The 22512-nt window shown below is 44.9% G+C and overlaps 2 protein-coding genes across 2 annotated transcripts; one reads left to right on the forward strand and one right to left on the reverse strand.

The window, feature by feature from the left end:
• The first annotated feature begins 568 nt into the window (after nt 1-568).
• On the forward strand, nt 569-3746 carry LOC142877516 (trypsin-3-like). Its single transcript, XM_076012213.1, has 5 exons — nt 569-678; nt 813-963; nt 1801-2054; nt 2562-2698; nt 3346-3746. Exons 1-5 carry the CDS (start codon nt 585-587, stop codon nt 3493-3495), a joined length of 786 nt encoding a protein of 261 aa, XP_075868328.1. The 5' UTR covers nt 569-584; the 3' UTR covers nt 3496-3746.
• Nucleotides 3482-6634, reverse strand: LOC142877522 (small ribosomal subunit protein eS19). The gene is made up of 6 exons (XM_076012220.1): nt 6304-6634; nt 5949-6019; nt 5404-5504; nt 4720-4903; nt 4580-4634; nt 3482-3942 (listed from the first exon to the last, which is right to left on the reverse strand). The coding sequence occupies exons 2-6, from the start codon at nt 6017-6019 to the stop codon at nt 3895-3897; spliced, it is 459 nt and encodes a 152-aa protein (XP_075868335.1). The 5' UTR covers nt 6304-6634; the 3' UTR covers nt 3482-3894.
• Between the last annotated feature and the right edge of the window lie 15878 nt (nt 6635-22512).

Here is a 22512-nt window from a genome sequence, read left to right on the forward strand (position 1 = left end):
AAAAAGCAGAGACAGTAGTGCAACATACACAGTATATATCATTACGTATCTCAGATATGGAACCATGTTCTTTTTACACCTGCGTGTTAAACATTGCGTAATTTCCAGTTATGTAACAAATCGAGTGACGTTCAACAACAGCTTCTCTTGAGTTGCTGACATCTTTTATTCCCCATGTTTTTCCACCAAATAGCTCGTTTCTTGAAAAGAATAATGGTATGCATCACATATTGGTATAGAATCCAGTAAAGACCCAGCTTCTTTTAAGGGGGAAAAAAAGTTGTGCCTGATCGACTTTAAGATCATAGAACAGTGTGAAGTAAGTTTGAACCTTATGATTTAGGACAGATGGACCAGATAAAGCCTCAGAGCACATGACTATTTCAAAGTAACAATATAAGGGATGTGTACTTGTTGATTTTGTAACTCTGATAAATGCTTAAAACTAATGCTACCTGCCTCTTGAGCGCGATCCCTGGTTTTACCCTCGGTTTTGCCATTTACTTTTGGTCATATGGCTGATTCCCAGAACAGCGTTATGTCAAACCGTACTGGCTTTCAGATACGCAGAAAGTTGAAGGTCAATGCTGGCGTATATAAGGATGATGGACTGTTTCGCCGGAGCAGAGAACCTCACCATGAAGGCCCTTGTATTCCTGGCATTGATTGGAGCGGCATGTAAGACTCTCTATCAAATCTCCTTTTTTAGTATACAACCTAACCTTGTGTTGTTGTTGTTTCACCTTATTTTTTTTGGTGCTCATAGCAGTGCTTACGTATCAAACGTCTAGACATTTGTCCTGCAATTTCAGTGGCTGCGGCTGATGACCGGGTGGTCGGAGGCTACGAGTGCCCTCAGAACTCTGTCCCCTACCAGGTGTCGCTGAACGCTGGATACCACTTCTGCGGTGGATCTCTGATCTCCAGCCAGTGGGTGCTGTCTGCCGCTCACTGCTACAAGTCGTAAGTAGAAGTGGAAGTCGTGGCTTTATATCACTGATGCATCAACTGAAAAGCGTGGATCTCACATTGTAGAGGCTAATGCATGCAGTTCCAACATTGAAACATATTCATACATAAAGAAAAAGACTTTTAATTAGCTGTTTTTGTTGTTGTAGTTGGTTTAAAGATGCAAAACAACCACAAGTTTATTTAAATGAATTAATTCATTCACAAGATAAGCCTAAGTTAAGAGAGCCATTCACAGAGAGAAAAAAGATGTAATAAAGTATTTATAGATGTTAAAAAAGGAGTAGGAAGAAGTGACTTCTTTCAATTCCTACCACTTATTACTGTTTTGTAGTGGTCGTATAATAATGTACATATATACAAATATATTATACATATGTACAAAATGAAACGCATAATCCATATGTGTATACACTTATAATTTGCAATAAATATATGAATGTATGTATGTATGTATATATATATATAAAGAAGAGAAAATAACGTATCAGTATCAACATGGACATATACTATACTATTCTATATAAATATGATTTGTACCTATGCACACATACACATTCATACTTACATGCATATACATATTGTGCAAATAACATCTATATAACTGTACAGCAGATAGTACTTTTTAAAATATATATATATAATTTAGCCATTTATCTGTCACTACTATAGATAACACACTTCCTCTTACATAGGACACGTGTATAAACAGTTTTTGTACCTATTTTTAAAAACCAAATTGTTCCATATTAACACCTTACCTTGTCTGCTGGGATCCTGACATGGCTCCCGTTGTGACCCATGTGTCTTTATGTCTTTCTGGCTCACCAGCCGTGTGCAGGTGCGCCTCGGCGAGCACAACATCGCGGTGAATGAGGGCACTGAGCAGTGGATCGACTCGGCCAGGCTCATCAAGCACCCCTACTACAACAGCTACAACCTGGACAACGACATCATGCTGATCAAGCTGAGCCGCCCCGCCACCCTCAACAGCTTCGTCCAGACGGTGGCCCTGCCCTCCCGCTGCCCCGTGGCTGACGAGAACTGCATGGTGTCCGGATGGGGGAACATGTCCCCGAATGGAAGTGAGTTCAGTGTGGAGAACTTAAAAGTCAAATAAACGTGGTTTTCAAGGCAGCAGTTTTGAAACAGCTAAGACATAAAAACAACCTTGTGTTTCAACTTTGAATTTCTCTCCATTAAATAATCAAATGAACATAAATGGCCTCTGTTGGCCCCGTGTTCAAGATTTGATGTCTCTGATTACATCTCATCTAGCGAACAATGTTCATTTGAATTCCTTAATTTCTGACGTCCCCCTTGATTTCGTGTGTTCCTGTGACACCAAACTGATCCACAAGATGGCAACATATGGCCTTCTTAAATGCAGAAAGCGTCACAAGGCCAAAATATTGCATTTACTGGGAGACTGTTAACAGACTGTCATTTTTTTGTATTATTCAGAATCAGTTAGTGTCTATATTAAATGGAGATAAGTCACATTGTTTGTGCCCATAAATGCAAGACTCACAGACTGTGCTCCCTGTAACTGCAGTACTCCTCCATTCCCCCGCCCCCCAAATGTCCCACAGATAACTTCCCTGACAGACTGCAGTGCCTGAGGCAGCCCATCATTGACGACAGGATCTGCAGGAACGCCTACCCCCACCTCTTAACTGAGAACATGGTCTGCTCCGGATTTATGCACGGCGGCGCCAGCAGCTGCCAAGTGAGTTGGACCCCACCACAGTGAAAATAGGGATGTGGGCTTTTGCCAAGAGTACAGATGGTCTGTTCAAACATGCAAACGCTGCATGATTCTACTCTGTGACGTGCTTTGCTTTACGAAAAAGGTTGACTATTTTGACAGCGTCCCCATTTTAATGTCTCTCGAACAAGGCCGGAACTGTTTTCACTGTATTAATGGCTGGAGGACAATGAGATGCCTTTTAAAGCTTCTAAACGTTTCTCCTCTTAAATCTTCCTTAAACTTTGTGATCAATGTTATAATAGGACTTCAAAAGAGTGAAAAAGGCTTGAACTGGATGATGAACAGTGTTACAAATGCAAGCAATTGTACCTCCCACAATTCAAACAACACACACTACTACAGCTGTGAAGGATGGTTTTATGTATCGAGCAGTATTTTACCATTTTGACCCTCAGTAATTAGAAATAAGTAATTAGTGCTTGTTGGTTTTTGGTGTGAGCAGCATAGTAAACCAATGTAAAGAACTCATTCATGAAAATGTTTCAAATATTTTTTTTAATTTAATTTAATTCATGTCATGGCTCAAGGAGGATTTTAATTCCATGGACTTATCTGCATCTCTACACTTTAAACTGTACTTCTTCTTTGGTCATGTGTGTTTGCAGGGAGACTCCGGTGGCCCCTTGGTGTGCAGCGGTCAGCTGCAAGGAGTCGTGTCCTGGGGATACGACTGCGCCATGCAGGGACACCCTAGTGTGTACGCTCGTGTATGCCGCTACAACAGCTGGATCAGCACCACCATGAGGAACAACTGAACTGTTTATTATTAGCATACATTTCATAAATCACACGTTGGGTCACTGCACTTTTGCATGAACGAACGTAAAGTGTGCATCATTACATTTCCGGTGTGTTTCTCTCCAACGATTTTAAGAAATGCTCGACAAACAACGTAAACATGCTCATATTTGGTGATGTTGTATCTATATATTTCTGCTGAGACAAGGCTACTTCTGACTTTGGGCCAGGAATAAAAGCATCAAGCAACTATTGCATCTACCCTTAATATGGTTGCTTTGTTATTACACATGAATCGGTTGTTTTACTCATATACTGCAAGCACAGGGCTGATGTGGGGGAGTGGGGACAAACTTGAGTAAACAAGCAATAAGGTGTTTCTGGATTTCACGCCTCAGGGTGTATGCAAGCATTCCTCAAATGGCACTTTGTAAACTTCGCTGCTTCTTGTTTGCCGAGGCAACCTAAAGATTCAATAGGAGGAGACAAGAGAGTGGAGGGCTGGTCATAAAGCAAATTCAAACACTGGAGAGTCTTCAGGTTATAAAAAAAATGTTCAGTAAATATTGATATCAGCAAGTTACAACTTATTTGTTTTCATCACAGACACAAGTATATATGGCAACAAACACAAGAGGGAATCACATGTATGCACACACTGGTACTTCCTTAGTACAGGCAGTTCTTCTCACATTAATATCAAGTTTAAAAATGTGCAAATAATTTTGGGACAACTACAAGTAAACAGATACTCAAAACAAAGGGCATTAAGGTTTCCTAAAAGAAATCACTCTTAGACCCACAACCAAAAATTTACAAGAGATTAGATGCATTTTAAATGTCTACTTTATCTACGCATCTAGTTTAATGTTACCCAGGCTTGAATTGGAAACCAGGTTTAATTAAGATTGGCACTTAGGTGTAGCAGAAATCCTTGTCATCATTGTCAATGGCAGGATTGCCCAGTGTTCCCTGTTAAAAGAAGGTCTAGCTACCTCACTAGCCACCAGGAAGACCATGGAAAATGTCACAGAAGGTTCAAAGGAGAAGCAGATAAGGACTTGACAAGGTGTGTTCTAATCACAGGGTCAAACAGCCCACCTGACCAGCGATCCGATCCAGATCTCTTTGGCCTTGAGGGGTGAGTCTTCGCCCACTGTTGGCGTGAAACAAAACAGAGGGAATCCATCCCTTATTAAAATCATAACAAGTCTGGCAACAAACAGTGTCCTCTTTCTCACCCATTCGGGTCCTTCTCCACCATTTTGAGGCCCTCCAGAGCCTGGAGGACCTTCCTCGCTACATTCCTGGAGCCCACACTGAAGTGGGCCGGGCACACCCCGTTCCTCTGCCGCCCTCCATACACCTTGATCATGGCTCCGACGCCGACCCCCCCTCGCAGGTACAGGTGACGAGCCGTGGATGCTGGCGAGACATAACTGACGCTATACACATGTTTCACGGTGGGCGTTGTTGTCTCGTTCCACAGAAAGACGTGAAATCACACATTCCAGCTTATCAAATATGCCCCTGCGGAGGCCTCAAGCTACTGTCAACATGCCAGAGTAGATAACATGCTGAGCAGCTGACACTGAAACATGTGAGTTTGCTTTCATTGTACATGTTGCGTTAGTGCTAAAACATTCTACTAGTAAATGATATAGCCATTGTTACACAATCTTCACTAGATTGCAGATCTTGGAAAACATCCCTGCAATGGTATGGATATTTAAAAAAAAAAAAAAAAAAAAAAGGTCAAATCTTCTCGCAATTTATGGTTCAAATGTGAAGTCTGACACAATGGAAACAAAGGTGCACAAGTAAGGTGGCATGAAAGGTTTTGCTTTCGTTGGTTGCCAACTGACCACCATCTGATTAATTAAAAAAAGAAAATCCTAAACGTCTGAGTTTCTGCCATTACCAACCTGCTCTGGTGTAAAACCAGTTGTCATCACTGGGAGCAAGTTCCTTATGCGTGGCAAGCTTCACCGTGTCAACCCATTCAGGGACTTTCAATTTGCCAGACCTGCAGAGAAACAAAATAAAATTTTTCATTTTATAGGACGAATGAACTGGCTGGAACATTTTCTAAAACAACACGAGGAGATGCAGATGAATTCATTACACATGTCACATATTATGTTTATTGGTGTGTGGTGCTGCCAGTGCTGCAGAGGCGGCAATGCGACAGGAAGCTCTCCCTCTGTTTGTCTCGTGCCAGTACATAGCCACAGCCGGGCTGTCGCTCTTTTCTGTTCCCCGCCCCTCCCCACCTCTTACGTATAAATAATAACCTGTGAACATGGACTCTAAGTAGACAATGAATTCAGCTTTAATACGAATGTACAACAGCTACCGGTGTACTTGAATCAGCTCGCTCACGTCGCTCTGCGTGATTGACAGGTGGAGTTCGGCCAATGATGACGTCTTATGCTAATTATGCGAGGCCTCCTCGGCGCTAATTACTCACTTTTTGAGGAAGGCTGACAGAGCCCTGACGAACTCTTGCTGATTGACGTCTTTCACTGTGACACTGGGCATCTGTGGGAAGAGGAAAGTATGAATAAAGAGGAAGACCATGGTAAGGGGAAAAAAAATAAAGAAAAAAAAGTGATGGTGACAAACAACAAAAACTCGTAGAGCCAGAAATACATTTTTTTTTAAAATGCATTAAATGTTAGCTAGGTAGCAGCTAGCTAAAGCCACGTTCACTTTCAAGTGGACCGGTGGCACCGCAAGACGAACCGCCCCTGACAGTCACCCATGCTTTCAGCCTTCACCCTATCAGTATTTGTATTCTGCAATATTGTATAGTTGTTACTTACTTTTCTGTATATAATTCGAAGCTGTCGACCAGATGGTTAGGGCTCTGGGAAACACCTTTTTCCCCCCCACCCCGTCGAGCCTAGTTTAGCCTCGATGCGACAACCTTTCTTCTCCGGGAAGATTCCGAGGAAGGAAGGAGAGCCCACTGTTCACTCAGAAGTGATATTGCGTTTGATATGGGCTGAATTAGGATTGCGATATAGACGCCTTAAATGTATTGTGTCAAATGCAATAATAGCATTATTCCTAATGCGTATTTCTACTACAAAGTCTGTCTCACTGCCTGTCAGGATAGGTTATTGTTAAGACAATATTAAAAAAGAGCTTTGTCACTCTTATCTTTCGGTATGTGGGTGCTGTTCCTGTCTGTTACCAGCAGAGGTTAGTATACTACGCACTGATTATTTCTTTCTCTCTCTCTTTTTCCCACCAAATCTTGGCCCACTTGTCCTCCGTTTCTAAGACCTAAAGAATTTTTCAAGAAATGTGCATCAGTCAGCTACCGAGAGGAGTGCATCCCACCAAGGATGATCACACACACACACACACACACACACACACACACACACACACACACACACACACACACACACACAGTGAGTCATACTTGTGTTTGTTTTCTTCCAAATCTCATGTCCCCCATTTGCCAGCAATGGCTCATTTTGGTTTTGGTTTTGCCTGGTGCTTCCAATTTGATGCATGTTAAAATGTGCATGCAGGCTTCAAGAAATTATACCTTATTCTACATTTTAATGGATCACCTCCAAGTTTTTTTTTTTTATTCAGATATTTTATCTGACTTGGCTTTGGGAAAGGTCCAGAATTCCATTTGCCAAGGTGACTGTTGGCCTTGAAAAAAAACCCAAACATTTTAGATGGAAGGCATACTTGGGTTCTTATCTCTCACTGATAAAACTCTTATATTTGTTTGAACCATTTTACAGTATGCCCAAGGCATGCCTATAGGAAAAAGGTTTCTCAATCAAGGTAAAGTGCCTTTAAGTTCACATATTTTCGTCCTTTTCAACTTGAACCTACACCTTGACAATACCTTTGTATAATATTTTAGTATCTGAAAAACACTCATGCCATGCGTGGGCTTGAAATTTGAATGCCTTTTTAAAAAAAGAACAACAACCCAACAACTTATAACTTGTACAGTTATGACGATATTGTTATACTACTTGACTTTACCATCTAGTCATCATCTCAGTGGAAATTTATTTTCGGCTTCTCCATCCATCCATTTTCCCTCTAGAATCGGGGACATTGAGACATTTGAGTCAAAGCCTCCTATCACTGGCCACTGTAAGCTGGCCTGGCAGAGCAGCAGGCAAGCATTCATGCTTGTGGGTGATTTGGAGTCGCCATTTAACCTAGCTGGCATGTAGAAGGCCTTCTGACCTTGTAGAAGGGAGCTAAACTACACCAAACTACACACAGAAAAGACTGGGGTCAAAATAACAGCAGTTGTAAGGCCACCACACCAAGACATGGCTCACGAAACCTAAAAACATTGAAAACACATCACACGTGTGTAGTTCTTACGTTAAAAGCAATTCCTGCAAGTGCAAATATTTCCTATTACTCTTCTGACAATAAATAGGAAAAAAAGAAACATTTCTCCACATTCGGTTTATTTATGGATAAAAGCATCTTTGCATGCTGCAAGCTGTTAAATACAGAATTTCCTGCTGCTGGTGTTAATTCCTTGCTTGACCCCAAGGAGTCACGTCACGTGTCTTTTTCTGAGATATGTTGAGGCATAATATTGGGTGGACCACCGTCGGCGAGGTAAAACCCAACCACAACTTTCTTTTTGTTTTCATAAATTCAATTCAAGCTAAAGTTAGATAAGTGTGTGTGCTCTAAATATGCAAAATATGCTGACATTTTCTCTCTCTCTCTCTGCTCTCGCTCTCTGAGCACACACACACACACACAGAGCAGCCCTGTGCTCTGTGTCTGCCTGTCTAAGCGTCTTCCCCTCCCCCCTCAACATCTCTCTCTCCCCTTTTTGTCCCCCTGCCCTCTCCTGTTCTCCTGTTCCCTCCCGCTCGCTCGCTGGCTGGCTGGCTGGCTGGCTGGCTGGCTCTCTGCTGCCTGCCTGCTAGCTCTATTTCAAGCCCCTGCGTGGGGGAGACACAGAGAGAGAGAGGGAGGGCAAAGGAGGGAGGGAGGGAGGGACTGCAGACACAATTTGGAGTTCAAGTGCACGTGCAGGAAAATGGGCTGAATAGGGGAGCGTCAGAGGCGAAGGGAAAGCAGGAAAGGGAACGGCAGGGGCGGGGAGAGGAGGACAGCGAGCAGCGCTCGCTCTCTGTTTGAAAATTCCCTCTCTCGCTGTTTGCCCGTAACGTGTTTGCCTCGGAACGGAACCCAAGGATGGAAGTGAAAGCAGGGAAATTAGAATACTGCAGGCGTAAAACAGAAAAAAAGAAATGTATTCCTGTTCCTTCCTCCTCCTCTTTCCTCTCCCCGCGACACTCCTCCTCCTCCTCCTCCTCTATCCCTCCCTCTTTGATTTCTCCATGAACCCCCAGCCTCTCTCTCTCTCTCTCTCTCTTTTTCATTCTCGCTCACTCGCTCGCTCTCCTTTGGCTGACTCTCCCTTTTCTCCCCTCCCACCATCTCGTCGCACACACACACATGCACACACACACACACACACACTCCCAGAGTCCTCCTCACTCCTTCCCCTCACGCGCGCTTACTATCCACTTTCACCAGAGACCGACCGCAGCGGGCTCATTCGTTTTTGCTCCTTTTTTTCCTCCACCTTCTTCTTCTTCTTCCTCCTTCTTTTTCTTCTCGCCCGCCGCTCTCTGCTGATGATTTTGCCCTCACGTAAGGAGGCGCCATCAGGCAGAGGCTTCACCCCCTGTTACACTGCGTGGTAATCTCAAAAAAAGGCAGGCCACGGATTGTCCCCGAACGCCACAAAACGCTCGTCCTGTCCTCACAGATTTTTCTTCTGCGGTCATTTTTTTTGGCCTGACCCTCCTTCTTTTTCTTTTTTTCAACAAAAACAAAGATAGACTCTCCACTTCAGCTGATAAACCTTTTTTTGTCTAGCCGGCATCCTGAAGTGGGAGCTCGCGGTCGAGGAGGAGGCAACAGCGTGATTCGTGGACAGACGAAAGAAGGGACAGAAGCAGAGAATGAGGGGAAAATGGAGAGCGTGGTCGCCTGTAGAAAGTGAGTAAGGCAGAGAGAGAATGGGCGAGAGAGAGAGAGAGAGAGAGAGAGAGCGAGAGCGAGCAGCAGGAGGAAGAGTACCGGCACTGGCAAGAAAAACAGGAGGGGGAAGAGAGGAGCAGGGGGACCAGTAGGGGACAGACTTGTAGGAAGGAGGGATGACTGGATAGGAATTGGCAAAAATCGCGGGAAAAAGGAGGAAAAAAGCCGAGCTGGACCAGGACCGCCAGGACTTCTATCCACACCTGCACTTTGTCATCGCCTTCCAAAAAAATCTCTTTTTTTATCGCCATTTTCTTTTTTTCAGTCCGCCGACCATCCTCTCATTCATCTGTGAGTATACTGTACGTTCATTTACTTTCCCCCATTCAAGTCGCCTCTCCTCCTTCCCCCTTGGAATCATCTCCCTCTTGCTTCCTTCCCCGCCGCTCCGATATTTTTTCTCAACCCTCAACGTTTGTCGCCGCTTGTTTCAACAAAAAAACAAAAAATGAAAAAAAAAAAACGTGTTTCCCCCCTCATCCTGTTTGTCTGTCCCATCTCTCGCTCCGCTCCTCTCTGCTTTGCTTTGCTCTCCTCCCCTCACTCAGTTCTTTCACGCTTCCCTCCTTTGGCCCCCCCACCCCTCTTTTCTTCTTCTTCCCCTGCAGGTTATTGCTGCTCTCTTTGCCTCTTCTTGAAGGATTACCTTTGCTCACATTCAGATAAGGGCTTTGGGAAGGGATCACTGAGTGCACCCAGTTTTAGACGGTGGGCCCCATGCATGGGAGGCGAGTACATGAAGGAGGCAGGGTGTGTACAAGTGTATGTGCGTGCGTGTGTGTGTGTGTGTATCTATCTGTATTAGTCGTGTGTATCCGTACATGTGTGTGTGCGCTCGCTAGAATGTTGGGCCGTGATTAAGAGTAAACGGAGCCAGCAGTGCGAATGGCGACTCCTGCTGCTCACGCATGCGCAGATGCGTATCACTTTAACCAACGTGCCTCCGTTACGCGCTCAGATTTTTTTTTTTGTGTGTGTGTACTATCGCAAAACTGCACAATGGACGTCGCAGCGAGCGATAAAAGGGCAGTCGGAAAGAGCAGAGGCGAAAAAAAGCGGCTGCAGAATTTTTTTTCAGCCCCTCTCGTCCCTGATCGCACTCCTCTCTCGTCTCCCTCTCTTGCTTCTCCCCCCTTTTTTTCTATCCCAGCTTGCATCCGTTCATCCGGGTATCACCCCCCCGCCCCCCGTTTCTCTGGTGGCCCGCTAGCAAGAGACAAAAAAAGAAGAAAAAAACCCTCGGTCAAAGATGTGGTTCGGCATCGGCAACGAAGATAAGAGCGAAATTCTTCCCAGACGCGACAGCTGGAAAACGAACCGACCCCCCCCTCACCCTCCTGCTTTTTTGGGGTGGGGTGGGGGGCGGGGGGGAGGTCAGATTTTTATCACAATGCGGTTTTACACGATGGGCTGGAAGTGGCAAAGTTGCAGGTAAAGTCCGATGCTGCTGTTGCAAATGACTGCATGCAAAGCTGCTGGTGGTTAGCGGGCAGTGTGCACCGTGGGCCCGACACCGGCAGGGACGGCCAGATATCAGCCACTCGCAGCCGCTGCACCGTTCACGTCCGAGGACGTTTCTTCTCCTGCCGAATCGGCCGCAAATATCTTCCGGCCTCTCGAGCCTCCCCCCTTTTCTCTCTTTGTGCTTTTAATCTCGCCGCTCACCCTGTCTAATACATAGATCACCTCCCGGTATCCCTGCCCTTCGCTTTTTATTTTATTTCTTTTTTTTTTTTTCATATCTGTACGAGCACAGCCTCGTACAGATATGAAAAAATAAGATATTACCACGTTCCGACGCTGGCGTTTGCATGTGTGTGTTAGACTCTGGCTTTTAATTCACTGGTGAATGTTTATTTGCTGCTGCACCGTTTCACCGTTTTGAACCACTTTCAGAAGCTACGAATGTCCTCACATTGTAATCGACAAACGCCCATTTAAACGCAGTGCACTGTACGCATGCGCAGAGACGTTGTGAATAGGAATGGCGTTGAAATCAAATGGTAAAATTGTTCAATAACGGCTCCCGGGCATAGTTGTCCGATAATATTTCAGTTCAAGCTACTCTGAATAAATGATCACGAAGGATTTTGAACAAAAGAGAACAATAGGACGTTTTTGAGAGTGCAGATTCACTTTTGGTGGAGGACGACTTTAGTAGCGTTTGAGAATTGACCTTTCACTGACCTTTCCTGTCGGGAAGAAAGAGTCTTTGATGTTGACGTTTCTTCCATGCAGTTTTTAAGCTAAAGGCTTAAAAAAAACAAACACAAATCCTGCCTTGCAGCCAACCTGGCTATTATCCCTTATTGAATTAGCCCGCCTTGCTTTTTTCCAAACCTGCGCTGGCACCTTTGATTCCTTTCCCTGGGGAGAGGGGAGGGGGATTTGGTGCTAATGCCAATGTGGTGGGACCCCCAGGTTATGAAATATTACTCAGGCAGACCTGGTGTTATGTAATCTTACATAACTGAGACAGCAGCTCAGCAGGGTCGTGATCAGGGGATCTGGAGGAGAAGCTATATGGGTCTGCTTATGGTATGAACTCGCTGGCAGGGTCAACGCACTCTGGGCCTTAAAGGGGAAGAGGCCCCGGCTACATAAAGATACTGCAGTATCCTCGCACGCGGATGGAAATGCCTGGACGCCTCGAGGCGAGCCAGTAGAATCACCTCATTGAAGAGAAGCTGCGCTGCAGGTTTATTTATCTTGAGTTTCACTTTTACCAGCACATATCTTGGGAAACCCCCCCTCCTCCTCTCCCATCTCTAATTCGCTCCAGATCGTCGTATCTGATTGAGTTATTTCTTGTGAAAGAGCGCAATGTTTTCCCCCGATTGCGCGGTTGGACGCAAACACACACACACATCCGAATGCACGGCGGCGGGGTATAGCGTGTCATACATATTCAGAGCTGCCTAGAGTCGAGTGCCGTGACCCGACGTTCCTCCCTCCACCGGCTCCCCGAGATTCTTGTGTTTCTCATTCATAATTGATGGCATTCAACCGCAAGCATACATTAATGGATCGAAGCCGACCTCAGGAATTCCCTAGCAAGCTGCCATTGTGCGCTTTGCCGTTTTGCAAAGTCCGGCGAGTCGGATCGCTGTTTCTCCCACTGGAAGCTCGCCAGAGTACAAATACTCGTGAAAAAGTAGCGAGAAATAGAAGCAATGTGCACTTTGTGACAGCATCTTAACAAAGTGTTGTTTTTTTTTTTTGTTTGTTTTTTCCAGGTTGTGCTGCGTCATGCTGAACTTTTCCCCGTGAAGACGTTGACCCGGTAAGAGAAAAAACAACAAAAACCAACAATGTGTTTTTCCAATGTAAAGTCGTGCTGGTAACAACAGCCGACCCTCGCGCACGGTGTTCATCCTCGCCGATCCAGTCTATGTTTAGCATTGTTTAAAGCCGAGCGCCTCGCCCGACCAGACTTTGCGCTTAATGGCACTCAACAGTCAGGAACACTTGGTCAGCCATTTTAGCCCTCGGCCTCGGATCGAAAACGTCGATTCGCCATCAAGAATAATTGAATTACTCCTCCCTGAGTCATTCTGTCGTGATGAAGCTCACAGATATGTGCCAACCATGGGCCTTTTGTGAGAGCGGCCAGCCAGCAGACAATCTTTTCATTTTCGTCCTCCCTTGGCAACAAGTGGAGGGGTTCATCCGCTGACCAAGCATTATCAGGTGTACGGAGCGCCCTGCCAGCTAGCCTCAAAGCTAGCCACCGCCCGTGACCCTCGTGGTCCGTCGGCGGGAGAATAAGAGCCGCGTTCTGTGTCTGCGACACAATGGAGGTCCTTCTCGCCCCCTGATAATTTTCACAATCTGTTGTCGCAACACACAAACACGCACACACACACACACACACACACACACACACACACACACACACACACACACACACACACACTGACACACAGCCGCACGCATATTTTTAGCCTGCGGCACGGCGAGCGACTTGAACTCGAGCGGGACGGCTGAAGGTGTTTGAAGAGAGATTTGGAACAGTTTGCTCTCACTGTCAGGAAGTGCCGCAGGGTCCATTTGTTAGCGGCCCGGAGGTCTTGCTCCGCACCCTTTCGGGAGCCGCTGGGTGTGAGCGTGCCGTCGGCGATGTACACATTTCTTCCGGGTGAGCGAGTGGAGGAGCCCCCTCGCGAGGCGCCGCAGTACAGTAGAATGGCGCGGCGGGGGTTAACCTCCGAGGAGCAGAGGAATGTGTCAGGGTCGACGGGGAGAATTCCTCAGCCCTGTGTGACTGGGTCACTTCTCTGACAAGAGTCTGCCACCTTTTTTTAGCGCGCTCGCCGCCGCTCTGCGCCTTTTCCCTTTTTTTATTGTCCCGTCTTATTTAAAATTTTTTGCCCGCCCGTCATTCGCTCGTCCTGGCGCCGTATCCCTCGCCTTTTTTTTTCTTCTTCTTCCCCTCGTGCTCTCGTCGTCCACGTTTTCTTTTGTTCTTTCTGCTCGCTCTTTGTGCTATATTTATCCACGTTTCTGTCTCACACACTCCCCGGCAGTTTACTCGCTTCCTTAATTTTTCCACATGGATTTTCTTACTATACATTTTTTGAGTGGGAAAGATCCCAGGAGATTGCCGTTTTCAGGTTTCATCCTGGACTCCAGTGGAGCTGCCTCGCACAGTTAACTTTATACGACTGTACAGATCTCCAGGACACGGCATATTTAACCCACTGTTTACAGCCTCCTGCAAAAATGCTGGTTTCAGCTGTATAGTTAATTGTTATTACATGGTTATTTTATCTTCAAACGTTCCAAACAAACACAACGGCTGCTGAAATTCAGTCTCAGCGAATGGAACTAACACCTGTCTGCGTAGAAATATCAGTGGGGTATCAAAGCCCTTTCTGACATCACAAAAAACTCATTTCCAGAATTGTGGGTTTTTTTGTTGTAGTTTTCAAATTTTCAAACAGTGACATCTAGTAATGTCTAGCAGAACAGAAAGAACGGTACAGCGACATTGTATCAACAAATCTCCAAACCAAACTCACTCACCATAACCACGAATTGTGGGTTTTTAAACCTACTCTCTAGCTGCGATTCCATTAGAGTTTTTCGCAAAATAAAAGCGATATTTCTAAAATTTTGACAAAGTACAATTGCGATTTGCAGGTGTTTCCATTGAATGGTCTGAAGCCGTAATTCTTGTCAAATCTCGTCCCGCAAGACCCCACTTTGAGGAGGATGGAGGTACAAAACATTTTGCATTTTCACTTGAAGTGATCTGGACACGTGACCCTGTACATCAAGTCCGGTAATGTGTAACTGCAAAAAAAAGTGTTTCCATGACACTTTTGTGATATACCTCGATATCGATTCGATATTTTTAAGTTTAGGTGTTTCCATTTCCAGTTTTTTATTGCAATATTTAGGTTTTTCCAATTCTAGGGGTCATGGAAACGCAGCTTCTGATAGCTACATCAAGGATTAACTCTGAGGAGGACTAGGGGAGACTCTGAAGATCAAAATTCACACTTTCTTCTTTTTGAATATGTCACAAGTGTGTTTGCTGTCAGTGCAGAGCCGCGGCTGCATGCGGTACCTGGCGGTGCCGGTACTGTGCATGACTTGCAGGCCAGATGTGCTCCCCACATAAGGCCTGAGACCTTTTACAGCTGCTATATGTGCTTCAGTTGAGGCAGTTTCACGAGTCACTCGCCTCCTTATTGGGTGACAACACAAGGTGACAGACAGCCCGAGGAGCTCGAGTCTCTCAGTCTGCGGTGATTTGGCATAGTCCGAACCCTTTGCACACGTGCTCCCGGGGCCTTTTATCCAGATGTGCACATACTTGCTACACCAGCAGAGGGGATAGATGGAGCCACATCTGGAGATCCTATTGTTCCTTGGTGCGCTACAGCGATAATACATGTGAAGCACTTGTGGAATACTTGGCAGAATCGCTCGAGGATTTATTGTTTCACGTCTCCTGTGTGACAGATGTTGTTGGTTCGACACATAAGAACATTATACTCGCTCCTGGAGCTTTGAAAATAGATTTTAAATGATGTTTTGGAACACTTTTTCTCCGGTTGCTGACATAGCTCAACATCTTTAGGCTTTTTTTTTTTCGGTCTTAACTGGTTTGCATTGCTTTTCCAACACCATTTATAAGTGATTTTCCATTAGCTGTGTTAACATGGGGGCTACAGAAAAAAAATATTCATCATGTCAGTAAAGTAAAAAAAACAACATTTAGCATTTCAGAACCAGTTGTTTGCAAAGTTGTGCTGGAACTGCCTGCATGGTTTATGGTGTTTTTCAATCATTTTGCTTCATTCGCTGCTCTTAGAAGACCTGGAAACGTCTAAAGGTTTCAACCTTTATCATCAAAGCAATGAAAATACAAACCCAATTTTAGGGATTATTGCAATTATTTTCTGAACAATGAGTGACTTGCGGCTTCTTCACTGCACTAATTACTCAGCTCCTCCTTTAAGATTCTTTTTACCAGTAAAGCGTCAGCTGCTTTCCAAGACCTTGACTATAGAAAAGCAAAGGACAGTCAAGAGTAAATGGTAATGGACTCCACTTATATAGCCAAAGCGCTTTACAAAGGCCTCTCATTCACCCATTCACACACACTTTCACACACCAATGGGTGGCTGCTGCCATGCAAGGTGCTGCCAGCCCCATTGGGAGCACTTTAGGGTTAAGTGTCTTGCCCAAGGACACAACAACAGACTAGGATGGAGCGGGATTTGAACCGCCAACCTTTTGGTCTTTGGACAACCAGCTCTACCTCCTGAGCCACGCAATGTCCGTGAAAGAAGACGGCAGCGTATGGCGCCGTCTACCACTTCCCAGAAAAGTGTTCTTGAACGCTTCCACACGGCATGGCATTGATGAAGAGCAGCAAAATTAATGTTATTTCAAGGCACGAATAATATAAAGACAAGACTTAATAATAAATTAAGATTTAAAGGTTCACCTAATAGGGAATAAATGGTCTTTTAACACAAGCGCTATTCACCCTGACCACAAGAGGTTATTGATAATTGTGTCTAATAGGCTGTATTTGTAGAACAGCTCAATTCAAGTCATTCAAGACAAACATTTTGATAAAAAATGTTTAAACTGCAACGGGAGCTAAAAGTTACTATTTGATTTTGCACACTTTCCCCCCCAAAAAAGCTATTATCTCCCCCTCTCTCTCTCTCTCTGTCTCTCTCTGTCTCTCTCACACACACACACACACACACACACACACACACACACACACACACACGCACACAGTGCTTTAGAAATGTCGTCCCAGCCTGACCAGCGAGCACCCAAACGCCCGGCGGTCCCAGACAGTGAGGGGAGGTGAGACGTGAGTAATGGCACTGACTGATGATGTCACGCGCAGCATTGCGCCGCTTCAGATGCCCCGCTGACCCGGCGCTGGGATGGCGGCGGCATCTCCCAGGCACCCGTGGGTAACGCACGCCAGAGCGCATTAGAGAGAGAGAGAGAGAGAGGGAGAGAGAGTGAGAGAGAGAGAGAGAGAGAGAGAGACGGGTGCTCAGAGGGACACTGAGTGAAGGGGGGGGGGGCAGTGCTGTCAGATGAAAGTGGAGAGACGGAGAAGGGCTCCGGGACGCAGCGATATTTGCTTCTTCATGGGTTTTTTTTTAAGTCGACTGTCTGGTTAGAAGTTGATGTTCCGCGTCGTTTGCCTCAGGTGCCAGTACGTCCACATCTCCCACTGTCACCGAAGTGGAGAGTAATGAAAAAAGAAGCCTGACGATGAGGACGAAGACAGAAAAACAAAATGAAAAAAAAATAGCTGAGAATAAGAGATTTACCCTTGACACACATGTTGATTGATAGTGGATGTGTAACGCTGGTATTACGTCTCTGTCTTGACTTTAATACGATAACATGAAATGACAAAATTGCAAAAACAATTTCTGAACGTTTGTTAAAAATGTGCATTATGGCTGTTTCTTTTTTGTTTTTTTTATTAAATGACGTCTGGATTTTAAATAAAATAAATGTATGATTGAAACCATAAAAAATATACAATTGATAAACAGTTAAAGGCTATCTTGATCCAAATCACCTCATAGTTATATTTTTTTCTTTCTTCTTCTTTCTTTCTTCTTGTTTCTCACAACAAGCATTTTTTTTTTTCTCATTTCGATTTTAATGACAGTAGAATCTTTTCGGTTAAAAACATAAATCAAACGTTGGTCTTTTTGTTTCAAATTTCTTTCTCCCTAGAAGCCTTATCTTATCACGCAACGCCTGAACTTTGCTTCTGTGCGTCCGTGCCGTGATCCTGAGCGCCCCCTCTCTTTTTCCCATGCTGCTCCGTCTCCCTCGCATCGCCATCTGTCGACCTAAGTTAGATTGTGAAATGGCCCCGAAGGTGATAATGGTGGTGTGGTGGTCGCAGAGGCTGAAGTGACTGACAGCGATGCGGCTGAGGGGACTCGCTGAGTTTGCCGCTTCGAAACGTTGGCGTCCACGCGCATGATTCTGACGGCAGCTGTCACGGCCGCGGCTCCGCCCAGTCCGTCGCCCGCGCCACCGTGACGGCAGCGATGACGTTGCTCAGAGAAGCTGGTGGATTTTGAGAATAAAAATTCAGAGTCGTTATCGTCACATGGAAACAAAAGGCAGAGGAAAGGAGCTTGTTATCAAGAATGTTAGCCCATTACTTGCTCATGTAATTACACTCACTAACAGCCCTGGGTAAATTGTTGCTGTTTTTTTTTTTTAAATGACGGTTGCCCACGAAAGAGGATCAGGGCCACAAGAAGAAAAAAACACAAATCACAGGAAGGAGATTTTTTTAAATTTCCATTTCGAGTTTTAAGTTGAAATTTCGTGAATCAAGTCAAGTAACCAGGAAACTGGCGCAAAAGGAAATACTAGGCTAGGCTTGTGCGCAGAGCCTTTCGACTTTATTCTCAACATTTTGACTTTAATCTTGGAATTTCAACTTTATTCACATTGACTTTAAACTAACCTCAAAATTTTGAATTTATTCTCAACATTTTGATTTTAATCATGAAATTTCAACTTTATTCTCGAAATTGCAATTTGAAAAAACAAATGTTCTTCATATTTTATTTGTTTTTCTTGTGGCCCCAATTCTTTCAATTAGTAGCAGCCGGACCTGCTTTAGTGTTCAACTAGTTTTTTTTAAGCCAATCTTCAATACATACATATACTTCTGAGAAAGTTGAATCATTCAGTATGACTGCAACCATCTTAAATATATTCTATTTTGCTTGCTTGATGAATAAATGCTTAATTTAATATCCAATGGCTCTATGAAATGCTAATAAGTAATAACTAAAGGCCACTTTATATCCTCACTAATGTCCTCCAAGGCCACGTACTGGATGGTGGAGTTTCCATACTTCAAGGCTCACGCTAAAACACACACATTTCTCCCTGAAGTGTTTTCTGTAAGTCAGTGGAGATAATGCACTCAAAAGCCAGTGGAGGCCTTTATCGCCCGAGAATCCATATCAACAGCCGGGGAACCTTGAGCTGCAAGTGGAGAGCACTCATTCACAGGCGCTGCTGTTTGTTTTAGCCACTATCGCTTTCCAAGTCTCATTCAGTCCCGACTCCCAAATGGCTCCCAGGTCTTTAATCTGGCTGGCGAGAGACGAGGAGATGAGGAGATAACTCGCATCGCCACGCAGTCCTTATCCTCCACAGGGTTTTTTTTTTTTTTTTTTTTCCGAGACATCGCGCCGGCGAAAGCCAAGGACGCTGGGATTATTCCTCCAGCGTAGGCGCAAGTCGCTGCTCCAGTATGATACATCTCATTATAAATAGACCTCGATAAATATCAGATAATGAACGCGGGCCGTATGCGGTAATTGCGCAAAACATGTGAGATCGCGGCACGTTGCTCATTTTTCCGTGTGCGTGATTGTGAGCGAGCGCAGGTGCTTGGCCGAGCTGAAGGTCGCTGGTGGGAGTCGCGGGTGCCACTTCTACTGATATTACGCCAAAAGAGCAAAACAAATACGACTTGATGGATTTGATCTCACCTAGGCCGACAAAATAAAGTGATGTGATGCGTTTTTTTTTAAGCGTCCTGCGATTCTGACCACGTGAAGCCGTGATAGCTTTGCCTCAGGTCGTCTTCATAAGAGCCTTTCGCTTAACCGACGGTCTGACTCCTCGGCGACATCACACCGCTGAGGTCGCGGCTGGAGAAGTGAGTGGTCGCGTTGCCACTGCTCCAACCCTCCAGGCCCACTCCTCCTCCTCCTCCTCCTGCTTCACTCTCTGCTTTGCGAGGATCTGATCTGGATTAATTTGTTTCCTATAGGTCTGCCGCTCCGCTCTCTGCCGCATTGAGCAAACACAAGCATATTGCTTCAGCAACATACACAGGTTTATTTTTATTTAATTCTTATTTTTTTGCAGAGACGTAGTCTGTGGGAAGTTTACGGAGGTGTTTGTTATGGTATCAGTGAGCTAATGACATCCAAACCAAACCACACTGCATCCCCGTATTGATTCAGCATCTCGTGTGTGGGAGTGAGGTGGAGAGTTTGGGGCGGACGCAATTACACCTGGAGGTCGTAGCTCAGATTTACTGAGTTGTAATGTGGAGGTGAAGAAAAAGGAAAAGCAAAGAAATTGGTTTATATATATTTGCATGTGTGTGTGTTCCAGAAAAAATATCAATACCTCCTAAGAAATACTAGTTGTGATGTTTGTTACTACCTTAAATGCTGAAAAACTGTGACAGAGCCTTAAAAATTGGGCAAAATTTGATTTGCAAATCACGTCAAAATCCAGCAAGTTCATCTTTATTTGTCTTTCTGAATGTCTCAAGCAACATTTTGAGGCGTGACATCTTGCAGCCTTTTCTTTCCGGTTCTATCTGCTTTGACAAGGCAGGCAGGCAGACACTTGCTCACAACAAAAATATTACATTTGTGCTTATTGTCAAGGTTTAATTCAGTTGTTTGAAGCCTCACGGAGCCGCCAGACTTTTCCAGCGGGTCCCTCCAGCAACTGGAGATTCTTTGCAGGGTGGCATCACGTTGCCATGACTACAGACCCCCTGCCCCCTACCCCCCACCCCCCACCCTTCCTGTCCTCTGACTTCCTCTCAGGACACAGGCCTCACTCAGACTGCATCTTCAGCAGCGGCTCAAGTTCAAAGGGCCAGGGGAGGTGAAGGGGGAGACTGTGTTTCCTCCCTGTAATACCAGATAAAATGCGCCACAGGCAACGCCGGCTCGCCCCCCCCCCCATGCAAATAGGAACTCACAGACCCGTATAGATGTTTTTTCAGACATGGGAATTAATAAACGCACGCCGACACAAAAGCTACACACGTTTCGTTCACCGATGTCTTTTGTGGTGTGGTGTTGTCATAATTATTGCATTTGTTTGCCCCTGCTGCTGTTTAATTCATGCTGTCGGGTTGTATTTTCCAACGTTATTAATGTATTATTCATCAACATTGACTTTAAATGTCTCGGCGGCACAAGTATTTTTGTCCCGCTTTCCCGCATTGATGCTTTTGTAAATGGCACGGAATTTATTCATAGTTCTTCATACACATTTTGAGTCTTTTTTCTTCCGTACCCGGCTTACTTTACTTAATTCCGCTGTTTTTTGTGTGGGTGAGTTCTTCTCTCAAACCACCCTGTTGGTCTTGAATCCCTGCGACGGTCCAAAGCCGTTTTTTGACGACACGTGTGCGCCGCTGCGCTGCACTCGCTAAAAGCTCCTTTAAGGTTGTCGCTGGACTGCATGTGACCGCTCCACTTTATTTATTTACTCGCCCCAACTTTGGAACTCGCTGTGTTTGTTGACATTCGCCTGCCTATCCTGCGGTATGCTAATAATCGACCCGATGCTCTGTTGATTCCAGGAATGCCGCGGTGGACGAGAGACGTTCTCCAGTGAGAAGACGACCACGGGAAAAAAAATCCCAGACCAGTTTTGGTGACGAGGTAAATGCTGTGGCAACGTTGTTGTTGTTGTTTTTTTTCACTTTTTTTCCCCCCAACCAACCTCTAGTCTTTGATGCAGGCTAACAACTGAGAACGTGATCTCAGAAGAGCTCAGGGCTCGTCCGCTTTTGAGAGGAACAATTAGCATTTCGGACCATTTTTTTTCTTCCCAACATAGAATTTGCTAAACTTAAGCTAGCTTCAAATTTCTATCACTACTTCCACGATGCAGTCATTTTCTGAGACCGCTCACTCTGCACTGGGTAGTGTTGTAGTCAAGACCGCACCAACCAAGAGACAAGACCAAGACATTTGGAGTTCGAGACCAAGACAAAACCAAGACTTTAATATCAAAGAGCAATCACAACCAAACGGAAAAAATGACCAGTATGTTTTTTTTAAATTCAAGTTTGCTTCTAAATCAAACAGCAACATCTCTTTTCAGCAAGATATCTTTTAATCATTGTCTTTAACATTTGGTTGCTTCGCCAATATTTTGAACCATTTAAAAAAAAAACACTTTACTTCATCAAATTGAAAAATAAATTACCTAGGAATAAGGTGGTGTGTCACTCTGGGTGTCAAAAATCAAAATGTCTTGATCACAAATCCTGAGCCCGCCCAGTCCGACACCGATACAAGACCGAGTAAAAATACCTCAGAGTCCGAGACGAGACCGAGACCTTTAAGTGGTCTGGAAACCAAGACCACTAGCACTGCAGCACTGCAGCCACTCTGGGCTCTGTCGTGACAGAGGCGGGGCTACAACCTGGCCGAGTCGTTTCTCACTGGGCCGATGCAGAGAGAGAAGCCACCTCTTGTATATAATTGCATATTAATGAAAAACAAAACTCCGAAAAGGGAGCGCTAAACCGTCCCGTCAAATTGATTTCAAGCAGCCAAGTGTTTGTGTACAGAACGCTCCTTTTGTAAACAAGCCCTTAAATTCACACATTTCTCTCCCCTCCTGTTCATTGAACACGCGCTCACGTACACACGAATATTGGC

The sequence above is a fragment of the Nelusetta ayraudi genome, unplaced genomic scaffold (assembly GCF_046127955.1).
Source record: "Nelusetta ayraudi isolate G7.1 ecotype Tasmania unplaced genomic scaffold, CSIRO-AGI_Nayr_v1 ptg000135l, whole genome shotgun sequence".
NCBI lineage: Eukaryota > Metazoa > Chordata > Actinopteri > Tetraodontiformes > Monacanthidae > Nelusetta > Nelusetta ayraudi.

Coding starts and splice junctions, on each gene's coding strand:
- LOC142877522 (XM_076012220.1), bottom strand. CDS start 6,019: ATGCCCAGTGTCACAGTGAAAGACGTCAATCAGCAAGAGTTCGTCAGG. Junction 4,635..4,719: donor GTGGAGAAGGACCCGAATGG/GTGAGAAAGAGG, acceptor TCACGCCAACAG/TGGGCGAAGACTCACCCCTC. Junction 3,943..4,579: donor TGGATCGGATCGCTGGTCAG/GTGGGCTGTTTG, acceptor TTGAATCTTTAG/GTTGCCTCGGCAAACAAGAA.
- LOC142877516 (XM_076012213.1), top strand. CDS start 585: ATGCTGGCGTATATAAGGATGATGGACTGTTTCGCCGGAGCAGAGAAC. Junction 964..1,800: donor GCCGCTCACTGCTACAAGTC/GTAAGTAGAAGT, acceptor CTGGCTCACCAG/CCGTGTGCAGGTGCGCCTCG. Junction 2,699..3,345: donor GCGGCGCCAGCAGCTGCCAA/GTGAGTTGGACC, acceptor GTGTGTTTGCAG/GGAGACTCCGGTGGCCCCTT.